The 17,872-nt window shown below is 32.5% G+C and overlaps 1 protein-coding gene across 1 annotated transcript; it reads right to left on the bottom strand.

Annotated features, from left to right (window-relative positions):
- Nucleotides 1-7,261: 7,261 nt before the first annotated feature.
- Nucleotides 7,262-17,495, bottom strand: LOC134255918 (receptor-type tyrosine-protein phosphatase T-like). The gene is made up of 17 exons (XM_062738516.1): nt 17,420-17,495; nt 16,845-17,125; nt 16,616-16,703; nt 16,464-16,528; nt 15,634-15,670; nt 15,393-15,490; nt 15,021-15,149; nt 14,555-14,703; nt 13,761-13,896; nt 13,315-13,461; nt 13,035-13,122; nt 11,207-11,280; nt 10,777-10,911; nt 10,415-10,534; nt 9,508-9,653; nt 7,479-7,614; nt 7,262-7,355 (listed from the first exon to the last, which is right to left on the bottom strand). The coding sequence occupies exons 2-17, from the start codon at nt 17,028-17,030 to the stop codon at nt 7,266-7,268; spliced, it is 1,824 nt and encodes a 607-aa protein (XP_062594500.1). The 5' UTR covers nt 17,031-17,125; nt 17,420-17,495; the 3' UTR covers nt 7,262-7,265.
- Between the last annotated feature and the right edge of the window lie 377 nt (nt 17,496-17,872).

The raw sequence follows: 17,872 nt of genomic DNA on the forward strand, positions 1-17,872 counted from the left end.
GGTCGAGAAAACGCGTCAAACGCAGTGATAAAACATTTACCTGAATGCTGCTATCGTTACAGGGATGTGCACATGTCGAAAGAATTATCCTATTTTACTTTTATTGAAAAATGCATCTCAGAAGTCATGTAATCCATTGCTAACTCAAAAGTAAAAGATGCTTGGACACACGTGGCCCATGCCGATCATTTTATTTGGTCAGGGAAAATATCAAAGGTTGAAAGCTTATTGGGGTTGATTGAATTTTTTTTTCAAAAATAAACATTGCTCTTGTTTGTAAATGTAGTAAATAAAAATTATGATTATACATGGTTTAACTTCATTAAATTTATAATAAAGCATGCATGATTACGAATCAATCGCACCTTTTGAAGATATTTTCCTGTGATAGGAGGGGGGTGGGGGGTTAATAAAACATGCATATTAACACTCTCATAAAAATATGGCAAAAATCTATATGTAAAAGTGCGGAAATTCCCGAAAAAACAAAGAATTCGGAATTTTCTGGTGATGTGCAAATCTACACACACATTGTCTCCTATAAATATCTGCAAAGTTCGACAAATATGAAGTTATTTATAATTTTATGCACAATGAAAGAAAAAAAAGTGAGCAAGTTCACAACCCCACGCTCCCCCAAAAGTCGAAGTGCTGAAATTCCCAGAAAAAAAATAAAGGAATCGTAATTTCCATTACATGTAATATGCTCATCTATACACATCTGCAAAGTTTGACGAAATTGTGTACAGCAGTTTATGAGGAATTGCGCTGACAAATTGCTCATCTCTACATTCAAGATATGGCCAAAATCTAAATGTAAAAGTGCGGAAATTCCCGAAAAAACAAAGAATTCGGAATTTTCTGGTGATGTGCAAATCTACACACACATTGTATCCTATAAATATCTGCAAAGTTCGACAAAACTCTGTGCAGTGGTTTATGAGAAGTTGCGCTAACCAAAAAAGAAATGAAAATAAAGACTGACTGACGGGTCAAAAACATTATACCTCACGCAACTTATTTCGAGGGGTATAATAAATGAGTTTGATTCTGTGGTGCAATGATAATGAAAATAAAATTTAATGTGAATTAAATTTCTAGACATAAATAATTAATGATTATTAGAAAAAGCATATAGGAAGAGAAAGCAAACTCCCCATGAGAATTCCACATTCTACCTACAATTAGCTTTTTACAAATTCTCTTTTTTTTTGTCTGTTGTCCAGATCCAGGTTCGACACGTACGTTTGAGAAGGTATTTGAGAAAGTTCCCAATCCTGTGATGTATATTTCACGTGTATTGTATCCCCCGCTTGAAACGTGGGAGGGTATATAGTAACCGTTATGTCCGCCCGTCTATCCGTGCGTTTGAATCATACGCGTTGGGGTACCAATCTCTTATCCGCAAATCATCTTGTACCTGGGCGTGGGGTTTAATTTCTTGTCCAAATTAAAATTATCTTTCAATTTATGAAGTTTTGACATCCCGCCTGAGAAAAATTCTCGATCAATTCTAAGGCTTAATAAATGGTACAGCACAAAGTGCGTAGGATCTTAAACCTATTATTGCCCTAACGGATAGGAGAGGGAAAGAGAGAGAGAGGGAGAGAGAGATTTCAATATACAAAAGAGGTAATAAAAATTATCCGTATTTAACCAGTGTCAAGTATCCCTACCCTAGCTCTTAAAATTATCTCTCAAATACTTCTAAAGAAATTATGTTGATACAAAAAATGGCTAGACTATCAAGCAGGAATACTGAAATCTTGAAAGACTCTCTGTAACAACATAATACAGTTACATTCCTCAAAATGCACATACTTTGTAGTCGGAGTGACCCATTTAAAAAAATCTCAAAATTGAATTCGGCAGAAATGTCTGTCTTCCAAGAATATTTTAATAACGGTCATGTCAATTATTTTTGCATCCCCCCCCCCCCCCGCGCCTAAAAAAAATCAAATGCCTAAATGTGAATCTGAACAGGGGATGGCCTTTCTCCGTGTGTGTGTGTGTGTGTTAAAGAACGTATAGATGTACACATAAAAATTACATGGTTTAGATTGGAGATTAGTACTAAAACAATCAGTTATAATTGACAAATAAATTTTGCGATGCAAACCAAGTGCAGACTATATACATGACTTTGTATAGAATGTATATTAGAACTACATGTAGATAGACAATTCACAATTATAGCTTATGAACAGCAGTTATGATACTTTAACCCCCCCCCCCCCTTTTCAGCCGCACAAATACCAAATAACTTCTCTTTCCACTTGTAAATATTTTCCCTGACCAAAATGTGATCAGCACGGACTAAGTGTATCGACTGTACGGAGTAATGACGGTGTGTTTACTATTGAGCTTTTATGGAGTTTATTTCTTTTTGTGATGCATATTTCAATAAATGGAATTCAGGGTGTATACCACTTGACTTGTGCACATTTTCGAACCGATGCAGTAACCTTATTTCCAGGTATGGGTACGTTTACAGCGTTCGAGGCGTTTTCTCGATATGTATCAATCTTTAGGACCTGCAAATCAAAGACGTAGGTTGTTTTGTTCCATTCAAATGATATAATTTCAAAATATGTTTGCAGATTTTACTGCTTTTTATTTCAAGTTTATTCTGCATAAATTTGCGCACTGTAAAATACGTACTCATGCATCTAAATTTCTCTTCCAAACTTGCACTTTTTTTTTCCTTTTGATTCAAATCAATAATTATTCAAAATTTGATCATTGTGTTGTTTGTTGTGGTTTTGAAATGTCTTGATCACCTAATGTGTTCTCATGTTCTTTACCATCGGAAATGTGCACAAGTCGATACCCAAGCCAAAAAATCATTCAAGTGTAACGACCGCATTGGGGTATATATCGTTACAATGAGACAATGTATCTGAAAGAAATATGGCGAAATACGGCTATAGTTGGTATGAAACAAGTCGTACATGTACATAGATGAAAATGTTACGTTTTTAAGAATTCATGTCAGCTTTAATTAGCAAGATATGTTCAATGGTAAATATTATTCAACCTATTTTATGTAAAATAAGATTAAATTTATTAACATCTGATAAAATAAAATTAGAGATAAAGTAATAAATCAAAGAGTTACAATTTTAGTACAAAAAGGTCAACTTAATTGTACCATAGATCAGAAAGATGCAAACTGACCCCCTATTTTCTCTGCGATTTTGAGTCATACTATATGAGTACTTATCCAAAATATACTTCCCCCCCAAAAAATCCTTGATTTAACAAATTTGACGAGTGACTTACCTTAAATGTAATACTTTGTAGCCTTTTGTGCTATCATATGTAACTATATAATTATGTTCCCCAAACGAAGTTGGGGAACATATTGTTTTTACTCTGTTTCTTATTATTATTATTTTTCTTCTTCCTGGGAAAATTTTGTCCACGAGTGATCTTGTAAACTACACATCCGACTAAGGTAAAATGTTTTTAGGGTCAGTAGACATGTTATGTAGATTTGCCGAACGAAGGTCATTTTCCGCGCACGTGCTTGCAAGAGCGCGCACGTGCAACACGAAAAATGACCAATATAATGGATATTGCTGTAACTTTTCTTTTTCTTGATTAATTTTGTTGAAACTCATAATGTAAGGATACATTAGTAGTATAGACAAGATGGCATGGTCAAAATAGCAAGATCTCACGCGCATGCACGTGCGCTTTGCTCTGATTGGCTGAAACTAAAGTCTCAATATCTTTCTTGTTTCTTGTCATAATCTTTTGAAATTTTGAACATAGTCCTACATTATGAAGATCTACAGCAAGATATATAAAAATTTTCATGAAATCATGCGCATGCGCGCGTGCTGCAATCTGATTGGCTGAAACTTTAAATGGCTATACCTCCTTTGTTTCTTGACGAAATGCTTTGAAATTTAAAACATAGTCATGCATTAAGATATCCTAAAATATGATACAGGTAAACATCATGAAGTCACGCGCATGCACGTGTGCTGCAATCTGATTGGCTAAAACTTTATATGGCTATATCTCCTTAGTTTTTTGACGATATATTGCGAATTTTAAAATATAGTCATTCATTTAGATATTCTTCAATACGATAAAGATAAAAATTCATGAAATCACACGCATGCATGTGTGCTGTAATCTGATTGGCTGAAACTTCAAATGGCTATAACTCCCTTGTTTTTCAACCAAACAGGATTGGATTTAGAACATTGATAAATATAAGGGACTCCTACAAGAAGGTGTAGTCATTATGCACGTGCGTGCACGTGAAATGAGTAAAATTAAAAATACATTCGAATGAGTGTATTTTTAATACTTTCGGATTAAATGCTTTGATATTAAGTATATTAAAATTTTAGATAGTGTAGACAAGATAATATGGTCGTTACGCACATGAACACGCGTGCAATGCCTATTTTTAAATATATTTTGTATTTTTCTTGGAAGACCTTGATTAAGTCTAAATTCCATAAAGTATTTCTCATCTAATAGAGATTACAGGGAATATGGCACCAAAAGGGAGTTGGGGAGCGTTTGGGGAACATCTGTAACGGTCCCCGTTACAATTAGCACTAGTTTTTTGTGTTTTGAATTGTAGTATTCTGTTTCATAAATCATGTTCATATATTATATCATTAAGGAAGTGTGATGCAGCCTTATTAATTGCAGTAAGCAGTAATACAGGATTGTTATTTTTGTATTGTGCTAGAAAGCGGGGGGGGGGGGGCTGCTATATTTTCGATCATATTCTTGCCTATAGCTATGAAACAATATTCTTTTATGGGTCAGCTGAAAATGCCTAATTGATTTTACAGATTTTAAGCTTAAATTAGTTGAATTTTGTTTTATAAAGAAAAAAATGTATCTTGTTAATATATGAAATGTTCATCAAAGCTTATTTCGGAGAAATGCCAATTTTATGATTTTTCATTTTGCTATAGTCAATATCTAATGTTATATTTGCCCGTGAATGTTTTTGAATATTTTCATTATTTGTGACAAGTACCTTCAGATGAAATAAGTGATACATTGTGAAAGTTCTGCAATTTTTTTCATTTTTCTTCCCAAAACGTTGTAATTTTTCAGTTTTGACTAAAGAAACACGCACGCTAACTCTCGATTCCAGCCTATATTTTGGAACCAATTAATTCAATATGACTAGCAATTTGGCCATAAAATCTTTGTTTAATACAAAGAACAGTTCAATGGTAATTGATAAAGCGTCCTTATACCAGCGCTAAACAGTAAATTATCCATAATTCCAGCTCTTGAAAAAAGGGGGTAGACTATATTTTCCATTGAAATCGTAGTTTCAAGCATCACCCTATTTTGAAATGGTCTTGGATATGATTAAATGTTCCTAATATCTTTTCTTATGTTTTAGGCAGATAAATAAAACATAAATATTTTAATAAAATATGATATTTCAGTTGTATATCGCTTTGAAATTGGTGAAAAATATGCATTTTTATCGTTTTTTGTCAATAAACATATGTTCCCCCCCGTGTCACACAAAAAGCTTTGGTATGAATTTGTGAAATACCATTCCATATTACCTGTAAAAAGGAATTTTTGTGACACGGGGGAGAAAGATGTTTCAAAAATATTTTCCGTTTTCGTTGATTTCTATAGTGAAAAAACACAAGTTTTACCAAAATTTTAGAGTTATCTCTCTTTGTTTTCCCAAATAAGTAATGTTTTATGAAAATCCATATAATTATCTATAAAAAATATAAAAAATTCATCGAATATGTTAACTTTTGAAAATTGACTTGGAGGTAGGCGGGAGAACAATACTATCGTTCGCAGTTCTTTTAAAAAATCGATATTTTGTCATTGTTTGACAAAGTATAACTAAATTTTCAGATAATCTTTAAAACATATTAAAGATATCCATTGAACGTGTTGATGTTGTAGTTACATAAGAAATTAGCAACAGAGTTCTAATCCTAAATATTGTCACAGCACAGATGGTGTAAAATATGTGATTTTTTCAATATTGCCATGCACAAATTGGCCATATTTGTGAGAAATTTTGTATCCCGGTTACCATGGTAACAGAGTATGTCCAGAAAAAAATCATGACAAACATATCAGTTTTACCTTAGGAAGATACTATATGTCAAGTTTGAAGAAAATCTGAGACTATGCGTGACAAATCCTTTCAGAATTACTTTGGTGAATACAGAGAATTGCTCTTAAGATGCCATTAAGTCACTATTAAGCCACCACTAAGTTCAGAAATTAGCTTAGTTAAAGGTAATGTTTAAAAAAAATTTCAATATATTTTTTATTAATTCTTATATGATAGATATTGATTTCTGAACAAAATATGCTGATCCTTAAAGCTGAACACGACTTGAAAATAGGCATACGCCATTTTTGATAGCATTATCTACGATACATCAATACTAGGGACCCCGTGGGGATCCGGAGTAGAATAGGTCTTCAGTACCCCCTTGCTTGTCGTAAAAGGCGACTAAATGGGGCGGTCCTTCGGATGAGACTGTATTAACCGAGGCCCCGTGTCACAGCATGTGTGGCACGATAAGTGCCGAGCATCGGCCTAAATTTGCAGCCCTTCACCAGCAATTGTGACGTCTCCATATCAGTGAAATATTCTGAAGAGTGACGTTAAACACTATACAATCAATCAATCAATCAATACTAGGGTATATTCGTTGTATATACACCTGACAGCTTTATTGTCACAGGTATCGGCATGGAATGGCCACCTGTGTTGATTTTTATGAGCTCATAGACATATACTCGTATAAGTATTATTAACACCTGCCACTCAAAATTCAAGTCTTAAAGTTCAAGAAGTTTGTGCAGGATATTCTTTGTAAAGAAGGTTAAGATCAAATGAATTATAACGCTGGTATTGATCATACAGTTTAATGGCAGTCAGTGAACATGCTAAATAGAATTACCCCCTAAATTTCAAATGCTGTATATAGGCATTTTTAACTTAAGTAGGTCAAAAGGTTAAGAGTCAAACGGTCGGTTACCTTCGCAATTTATAAATGATAAAGTGCCAAGCAATGAATGTGGAAAATACCAAGTCCATATCTCTTAAACATTTCTTGAGAGACAAGGTTTTACAGACGGACGGACCGACACACAGACGCCGGGTTAAGTGATCCCTTGGTACCGCTCGCAGGCGACTAAATTATATCTTGCGCAGCCAGCAAATTTATGATTGTCCAGACCAATTGAAATGATCAAGGTAAAAACACTTTCTTAGAAAAATGTCACTATTGGTTGCAATAAATATTTTCCTCAGATGAATCATCTTGTGCCCGGATGTAATCCAATACAACATCGTAAATCATTTTGTATTCCTCCTAAAACAAAAGTATCATACACTTTAATACAGTCTTTCACTTTTTCTTGAAAAATGAGGAAAGAAAAAATAACTTTTAGAATATAATTATACAAGTATGTGATGCATTGATGATAGAATTTACCATTGAAGAACATAATTCTGGTCGTCTTATCTGTAACTGTCGAACAGTAGAAAAGATATCCACCACCCCATCTATAGACAACTGTTGTATCGCATTATATACTGCACAGAATACCCCACACGAAACTGCTCCATCACTAAAAATCAAAACAATACTTAAAATCCGTTAATTTTCTAACAAAGTTTTTTCAAAAAAAAATTATTAATTTGGATTTCTCCTAGGAAAAAACTAACACCTTATATTGGTCTTTAAAAGACTAAATGACGGAAGTACGCACCTTACAGCTCGTTAGAATTGAAGATTGATTGTTTTTTTTACAATCAAATTAAAGCCTCAAGTTAAATCGAGTATTTGCATAGGATTTTCAATAGTCACAGAATACTTAAAGGGGCATGGACACAGTTTCAACTGAATTTTTTTTAACCAATTTTAATATTTACAGTTCCTACCTTAGGCGTCATCTAATAATTAGCAAAAATTTGAACATCATTTGTTGATTATCAAACTTTTGATTGATTGTGTACTGTTTAACGTCCCTCTCCAGAATATTTCACCGATATGGAGACGTCACCATTGCCGGTGAAGGGCTGCAAATTTTAGGCCTATGCTCGGCACTAACGGCCTTTGAACAGGGAGGGATCTTTATCGTGCCACACCTGCTGTGACACGGGGCCTCGGTTTATACGGTCTCATCCGAAGGACCGCCTCATTAAGTCGCCTTTTACGACAAGCAAGGGGCGATTATCAAACGAGATACAGAATTTAAAGTTCTTTATAATGTAAACAAAGCTCGTGCCTTGTTTTTGTTTACGTATAGAAAATATCATATTTATAAGAAAATAAAGTTCAGCAAATCAATAGAAACTGTCAAATCGAGTTTAAAATTAACTTTTTTATTGAAGTTATCTACTTTGAACGAACATATATAATATTAGTATATTAACCTATGTAAACAAAAACATGACACGGTCCTTGTTTACAAAACAAAGGTTTCAAGCTCTAAATCCGCCTTGTATCTCGACAACTGACGTTCATATTTTTGATGATCATTAGAAAGACCCTAGTTGAATATTTTTAAAAAATGAAAAAAAATAATTTAGCTGAAACTGTGTCCATGTCCCTTTAAAACCTTTAAAGACAGACCTAACATTTATTAAAGTGTTTTCATTGATCATTATATTGCGATGTTAATGTCACAGATGTTATATTTTAATTTACTCTTGTAATTGGCGCGCATTGCCAATTAAGCACGTTCGCTGCGTTTGTTTGTTGTGTGTCTGGTGTGAATGTTTTGAGAGATCATGTGACATTGGTTATTTTCGTATTTACACGTGTTTCCGGTTTGGTGACCTTATGTGACCTTACTAATGATCAATAACTGACCGTTTGTACCTCATTAATATTCATGTTTTAATATCTGCACTCAGTATATAAGCACTGTACCCGACAAATTCTTGACCCCCACGATTTTTGCCTTTACGGTAGAAGACAGAATTTGTACTATACTATTCTAAGTATTCTTACTTGGAGTTTATTAACTGGATTCCTGGTAAGCTTTCTGTTTACCTTTATTATAATTATCATGTAAACGTATTTTATATTTTACTTTTATTAATTAATCCCGACAGCGAACAATCATATAATTTATGTGTTGTTAATGTCTGATCTTAAATGTAAAGTATTTGTCTTGTGTGTATTGTGTTGTGAGAGTGTGTTTGATTTATACTTTGTAGGTTTATTTTGCTATAAGCACAATAATAAATTACTTGTGTTGGAGTTTATTCCTACAAAAGACCCGGTGACATTAAGTTTTCTTTTTTGAATATGGTTAACGGTTATTACATGAAACAGTAATTAAATACATTTTAATACACGGTAACCAAAATAATATGTAATTCTTCAAGAGAAGAAAAATGACTAAGATTTGTCTTTTTGATGCAATGTCAAAATAAAATATACAGTGTATTTCAAAAATAAAACATTAAGGGATCTTAAGCCAACGATAGATAATCCGTAAAGCATAAATTACCTGCTAATTACTGTTATAGGACCATCTGTTTCACTTTGAAGAGCAAAGGAAACCAAGCGTAACATCTGCACTGTAGCCTGGGAACGTTCTGTTTGCATTTCTTCTGTTGGTTCTATTATTGACACTGAACAACCATTCTCATTTTTCTACAATTTATATGAAAAAAAATGATTCTTACGAGTAAGTATTCAGATATATATTCAAGCAATTATTAGTTCCCTGCCGGTGAAATCTGAGGGGGAGGGGGTGGGTGGGTTAGGTTTCCTCTCAAATTATCCGTTCGTCCGTCCTTCCGCCTGTGTGTCCCACTTTGTGTTTTTCCCTTTTTATAAGTCCTTGCAGATATTGAGCTGAATTTTTGTATGTGAGTGTACCTTCAAGAATTACAGATCAAATTTTCATTTTGTTCCGCTTCATAGTTTTTGACAGAAATAGAATTTGTTAATTTTTTTCAGAGTTTTTCTACAATTTTTCTTCTTAAGGTCTGCAGATATTGGTATGAGATTTTACTTTGATGAGTAATAAATGAAGTGTGCATTCTGATCTGCTTAATTGATTTTTGACGGAATTATAAAATTTATAGTTTTTAAAGGGAAACAGATTACACCTGCCGGTAGGGGACAACTATTAATACTCTCAGAATGCTACTTTCGATTGAAATCATTGTACATGACATTGTACTAACCAGCCAAATAGTTGCCAAATACTGAAAAATTATTAGTATTTATTTCAGAGAGTTTGAGGGGAAAATAAATCATACCTAAAGAAACACCACTGTTCAGTAGTACTGAAATTTCTTATTTCGTATATCGTTTTGGGGTATGAATTCGTTCATTCCTTAATACCTTGAAAACAATAATACTGATACCCTGTCGAAAATAAGTTATTTCACAGTAATTCTTCTCACCCCATCCTGAGAAATGCTAATTGTTGTACATTTAATATCTGTCACTTGTTCACTTCCACAGTGAATAGAGAATGGGGAAACTCTTTTTGAGCTGTTGGTAGTCGGCAGCCAATGTTTATGCTGGAACAGAAACAAGACTTTTTGAAATGATCAGATACCTCTCGCTTCGGTGGAAAGTTAAAAGATACTGGTTTAGTGTTTATGCAAAAAAAAAGTCAGACAATCAGAAAAAAAATGGCCTCAGAAAAATTTTCACCAAAAAATTCAACTTTCGACATTCGGCATAGAAAAAAAATAAACACAAATGTAATTTTTCTTTTATGTTATGTTTCCGTTATTGATTAAGTTATAAATCTACGTACCGATTCTATGTTTCTAAGGGGATTCATACAAATCACTAAGTCTGACTCGTGATCATTGAGCAGGCGCAGGAAGTCAACAGCACCATCTGGTGAGGGATAATGTGTTATGATGAATACTTCTGATTTGCTGTAAGACTAGAATTAGTATTTGCATAAGTAGAAAGTGTATTTATTAGACAAAGTATAAAATCAGTATTTAGTAAAAAAAATATTGCGATTTAATCTAATAGATAAATATGGTAATTGACATGTACCAGCCCTGGAAATATATTAGCATCTAGATTCTATCCTTAAAATCTTAAAAGTATCCAACACTTCTTTTTTTTTTTTTTTTTTTTTTTTTATCTAGAAGTTTGAGCATACAAATTTTAAATGATTTTTTTAAAATGACTGTAAAGGAAACTTAAGATTTTTTTTAATTGCTACCTACAGGAAGAGTGACTGCATTGATAAAGTTCCCGCGTTTTGGTACACTAGAAGACAGGAAGAGACTGTATTTGTCAACTGTTAAAAAGAAAAGGATCATATATAAATAACTTTTTTACCATTTTCATAGATTCACATTTAGATCATTTTAAAACTATTCTAGTATTCAAATTAAGTACATGAAGTTTTAATTTGTAATAGTCAATCTACTTTCAAAAATTTTAACAAACGTTAATTTCTATTTGTTATGGAATTTTTGTCTGATATGTAAATTGGGTTTTCTGACCCCGGTATTATGAGATGTTATGACATAACTAGAATCACTCATTTTCAAATTAGTACGTTTACTACCATGTACATGTACGAGGGGTTATCAAAAAGTTCGTGGACTAGCGTCATAAAATTAAAACCGCTTTAGGTACATCAATGAATTTTTAAATATCTGGTAAGCATCATCTTTTCTATCTAAGTAATAAACCATCAATTATATATTTTATTTCTTAATAAATTAGGAATGTTTTTGTAAGCAATGGCATGTCCACGTGGCGCAACCTCGAACCCGACACTTTTCCGACCTCTGAGTAACTGAGATAAACTCTTTTGATATGAATATTTGACATCCAAAAATCCCGTTAATTCAGGTGTGTGTCAGGACACAATTGTATCATAAAATATGAAATTTTCACTTCATTCTGGAATTTCTATGAAATTTTATCGCAAATTTTACATGGAATGACCAAACAAACGAGGCCTTAAAATGACGTCAAAAGGGGGGAGGGGTTTTCTTTTCCAACATTCTATAAAATTTTGCCCCTGAAAAAAAAAAACTTGTATAGACCTAAAAATGTTTAAATTGGCTATAGAGAAATAATATGCATCAAGAGTACTTGTCTTTAGTGTTAAAATAGATTCAGAGTGAAAAGGGATGCACAGTTAATGTCGATTTGTAGTCAAGGTGTGAAAAACCAATCACGTCAAAAAATGACGTTGATCATCTGTTGTAGATATTGAACTCCCAAAAGCAAAATATGCTGGCACAATCAAGCGAGGATCTCTCCCAATGTATAAATCCATTTGAAATGTTATATTCTTTGAAAGCCGCTGTTCATGACATTGTAAATTGTATAAACAAGGCGGGATTTAGTCCTTACTCGGCTCCAGAGAATCTCATAAAAAAGTGTATGAGGTAGAAGAGGCAGACATTGAAAAAACAATGCCGTTGTCGGACGTCATGAAAATAAACGACGACAGCGCCGGGTGAACATACAATGTCGTTTTTATTTTATAATAATTTGTCAAATAATGAACGTATCAGGCTAAAAATTTCAACATTTCTTTATTTTTTGTTGTTTTATGTTCAGTATAAATTTTGAAAGCACATACTACATAGTACTAATTTTATAGCCTCAGTCCACGAACTTTTTGATAACCCCTCGTATATGATTCAAGGTTTTGGTCACTGAGTCTTTGGGTTTCAAAGTTTTATTTTTGGCAATGGATTTTAAATTTAAACGTTGTAATTGTAAGAATATACTAGTTCAGTTATGACACTAATCTTACTAGAGGAAGTAGTTATAATTCAACATTTAAATCTTAAATGTTCGGACACTTTTATTGATCAATATAATGATATATTATGCAATATCGTTTAAGTAAGAGCTAATCAATGTGTACAGTTTTAAATTTGAAGTTGAAATAAGATGATTATCTAGAGGTTAAAAAAACCTACATAATCTTTGTTGATCGTATGGAGAGGTGTTTTACAGACTTTTCTTGAAATATAAATTGATGTAATGTTCCCAATCGATTTTGTAGAAATTACTTGAACTTACGTGGAAGAACAGATGATTTTTTATTCCCGTCCTGCAAAGCAAACGTGTAATCCTCTTCTGTATATGATGGTCTCACTCTCAGAAGATTCTTAAATTTAAATTCAGTTTTATTTTAGTCATGATATCTTTTTTTTTTTGTTTAAATTGATAATAATAAAACTGTCCTATTAAGGAAACTAATAATTTCCCTAACGCGAACATATTTCTTACACATTTTCAAGTTTCGCCAGCCTTATATTTCAAAACAAGAAGTCGATGTTAAAAATAATTTTAAAAATACCTGGAACTCCTTTCTTAGTTCACTTTCATTGGCTGGCTGATCACGTGTCATTAGTTCTGCTCTTCTTAAGAATTCAGATTTGGTGAGTACACAGGTTGGAGCTTTGAACATGACATCAAGTGCAAGAAAAATAGTCATGTACTGCTCCTGAAAGCAAGATCAAACCATGTATTGTTAAATCAGAATTCAGAATAGCGATTATTTAAAATGTCTTATTCTTGATATTTTCCCACATATTTGTTACAACCAGTTTAACCAATACAGGCTAATGCAGCAATTAAATTTTTTTAAGAACACAAAATGGTTAAAACAGGTTTTTTCTTACTTTTTATACCTTCCTTAAAATTATACATGTAAAAATATTTTTTTTAGATTTCTTAATATTCAGAAATTTGAGACAAGAAACTATGTAATACGTGTATCATTCTTCTTGTTCTTAAACTCACATATGTTTGAACCATATTCATTCTACTTTCTCTCATTGTCTTCACGTATTCTGCGATGTTGATTTTCCTCTCTGTTTTTCCCGCCTTACTTAAAGCGTCTATAGCGATGTAAGTACCAGTACGACCGATTCCAGCACTACAAGGTGTATAATGTAAAGGTGTACAATGTAAAGGTGTACAATGTAAAGGTGTACATTGTAAAGGTGTACATTGTAAAGGTGTACAATGTAAAGGTGTACAATGTAAAGGTTACAATGTAAAAGTGTACAATGTAAAGGTTACAATGTATTTCAATGAGGAATTCAAATGTTTAAATGGTATTGACTTTGTGTTTCCAGGATAATAAATCGGAAACAAATGAAACGTATCAGAAATGAATGCTTATAGTTCACTTTCTACAATATGTTAGGACATTTTGTTGACAATTTTATGATAAGACGGGTCTAACACATTTTGTAAAGTGAGTTTGTTTATTTATTCATCCTCGCTCACTGAAAAACCTCGTTTTACAAAATATGAAATACGTCAATGAAAGCAAAGCACCCCAAATTTGAAGTGTTTCCTCATTGAGAGAAGGGAGTTTACTATAGCCATAGGTAAAATAATTTAATTTCAAATATGTGAAGGATGAATGCTTTATTTGCATCATTTCCTTTACAGATATTTGTTTTCAAAGCCTGCTAGCCAGTACTCTAAGAATCAAATGGTCTTCCATTTTAAGAGCATATCAAATGTTATTTATCTTCAGGGATGGATAATTAAATTGAGTCTAATTTGGCCTGTATTTTTCTCACCTGCAGTATACTACCGTTGGACCTCCCTTTTGTTTTTCTCTTGTTCTAGTCACGTGATCATGAAAGAGTACAAGGCAGAGCGGTGCAGGAGTCCCGTGGTCCGGCCAGGTCGTATAGTGGTACTGTGTCACTATGCGGTATGTTCTTAACTGTATGTAAAATTGTAATCAAGGTTTAGTTGAATTTTCTCTTATGAAAGTCCTTAAGAATTCTTGATTTATATAATCTTGTTTCAGTTTCAAATTACCTTGAATACACATGCATGAACTAATTTTGAATTTACCTTAGAACAAGACATTGTTGAGAGTACTCTTTTTAATTATGCATTTAATACATTATCTTATATAGTTGTTGCGTAAAGGGGAAAGTTTCTTATTAGATGTAAAGAAGGTCATGTTCTGTCTGCCCGTGCAAATATTTTTCAAACTTTTAACATAATTACTAGTATAACTTTTGTATTACTTACCCCCTTACAATTAACTCTAAATTTCCGTATTATATAATTTGCATAACTTTGTTCTTCCTCCGCGCGTAGGATTATCTCACCAGATGTACTACTTTTGTTCAAATCCGGCCAATACTTGACACATTTTGCCTAGAAAAAAGCGTTAATTTCAGTGAGAACAGTTGTAATAGATGTTCCGTGAAATGAATAATTTTGTAAGGCTACAATCAGCAAACTGTAAAGATTTGGTTTGAAGATAGTATGTATTGTAAAACAGTACATGTATATAGTTTCATGCTTTTTGGGCAGAAAAGCACATTTTTCTTTGAATGTATTATTTTTTATGTGTATTTATTCCAATAACATGTCTAGGTAAATTGCCCAGAGACATACCTTGGTCCCCTCCTTTAGGTTGGTGAGCATCACTATCTGTGTCACATTCTCCTGCCAAACCATTCTCCAGAAATCTGCCACTGTGTTCTGGCGCGGACCTGTTAGAAGTATGTTTCATTTTTTAATATTAAAATGCCGGTAGGACTTCAAATATTATTATTCATTTTCTTCAGATATTTGTACTTGTATAATAAAATACAGAAATAAACTTATTTAAGGAAGGTGAAATAATTATTCGTACCTTGAGCCGCAATATACGCATGTGCCTTATCAATACCCTAAAAACAACATTTAAAATAATAATTTGATATTCTCTGCTACCTTTCTTGGGGTAAAATATATCATAAATGGATATGAATATACAAGAATACGTGAATAAAAATAAGCATATCATAAATAAAATAATAAAATTTATTATTTTCTTGAAGACTGTTAATAAAAGAAAGGGAAACTATTTATTGACAATACGTATGTTCTCTCTTAAACTGTACTGTTTTGAAGATTACGTAATTATTAATACAATGAAGTTGTTAACTGAACGCGTCGTCTTTTTTTTCAGAAAGAATCCAAATATAAAACAGATGTAGTATAGATAGATAGAGGCGACATACGAATGAACATAACAATTGCCAATTGATAAAACTTCATCAATATCTGTGAATCTTGATCTGAATGTTACAGTTAGTATTCTCTTCTTCTCTGGTAGAAGTTGTTAAACAGTATTTCAACCATGTCCTAACTCATTACTGATCAGATATAAATATAAATCAACACTTTATGAAAAGAAGCGTTCCCATGAGTTAAATTTCCATCCGTCTCGAAAAACGGGATTTTCCTCCATTTTGAAAAAACTAAAAAAGTAGCACAAAAGATACTTCGAACAGACTTTTTATAGGATTTTCATACTGGTTAAGTGGAAAATAAAACTTTTTTTAGTTTACACTTTACAAAACGTTACCTTTTTATTGAGTCTGCAATTTAAGTAATCTTAAAATGTTTGCAAGTGCAAAACTGTCTTTCCGTAACTTGAATGACAGTACATTTGAAAATTATTGTTGTCAAATTACTCACGTCAATTAAATTGGCGTTGATGTAATCAGACTGGCTGTTGGACAATTTGACCCTGGAATGGTCATCTGAAAGTATTTTTAAATTAACCCGCTGACCGTAATATATAACTTTAATGACTACTATCAACATTGTATATTTAACCGTTAACGTACATGGAAAGGTAGTCTTGTATCTGTTTTTAGGTAAGTTTTCTGTTTTTCTCCCAGTGTTGCAAGGATGTCTCTCACCATAAGGCATAGTCTAGTTTTTAAAAGAAGATGATAATTTATATCATCAGTCTGAGAGTGAAGTTGTAACTCATTTAATTAAGCGAAACCTATAATATGTATAACTATTTCTTTTGAGTAAATATATACTAAGATATCAAAAAAAAAATCTTACCGCATACTCCCTTTTGAAACCATCATTTTCATGCCTTTGTTTTTCTTTAATAACACGCTCTAATTGATCAACTTTTATGTCTGGGATGGCTTCATCATTAACGTAAAGATCTCCGTATGGGTTTTCTTCGTGTTTTTTCTCATCATGGTCAATATCATCGTCACGCTCATTTTGTCTTGTTTTCATTTCTAGGCCCTGTTTACTGGGATCCTTGTTTTCTTTGAATTTTGAAAATCTTTCAAAGTTCTCATAGATATTTGTGAACCCCGATTTTGAAGAAGCTTCAATGAGGAAATTTTAACACACCTTTTATACATTTATTTCAATTATTCAGTTTGTTAAAACTGAAATAGAAATTATACTTTACAATTCTGAACAAGACAGTATTTTGTTTATGTCAGCTTTAGAATAATTAATGTGAAGTGTATCAGTAAATAAATAAGTTATTTGATATACATATTTATTTCTTGATAAACCATAACTTAAAGTCATTTGAATGGGAGTATTAATCCCATCTTTAACATTAAAAGTACCTTTTATTACACACGAAAAAAATAATTTTAAGGTTATCTTACAATTATCGTTGGAGATGTTTGTTGCTGCGTATCTGTCCCTCTTTCCTTTATTATCATTTCTTAATGTTCGAGATCTGCAAAGTATATATATTTCACATATTACCTCATGTAACGTTGTCTAAATATTTATGAAGCAAAAATAGCATTGTTTACTATTTGTATGACATACCCCGGTATATGAAAGGAATGCAAACGTAAAGTCCTTACAAAAAGATCTTTGTGACAAGTTACAACTTCAACTCGCCTCTGTATTACCTGCATTTATAACTTTGCAAGATACGTACATTTAAGAGCATGCTCTATACACAGACAAGATTTTAAAACCGCGGAAAAGTATTGATGAAAAAAACATAATCATACCAATAGTTTTGTTTAAAAAAAAAACTGGAGGATAAGACTGTTCATGAAATCTTTGTAGATTTCAGTAAAACACATTTACATTATGATGTTTTT

This window comes from Saccostrea cucullata, unplaced genomic scaffold, assembly GCF_032062105.1.
Source record: "Saccostrea cucullata isolate Sc308-1 unplaced genomic scaffold, CSIRO_AGI_Scuc_v1 ctg3943, whole genome shotgun sequence".
NCBI classification, from domain to species: Eukaryota; Metazoa; Mollusca; class Bivalvia; order Ostreida; family Ostreidae; genus Saccostrea; species Saccostrea cuccullata.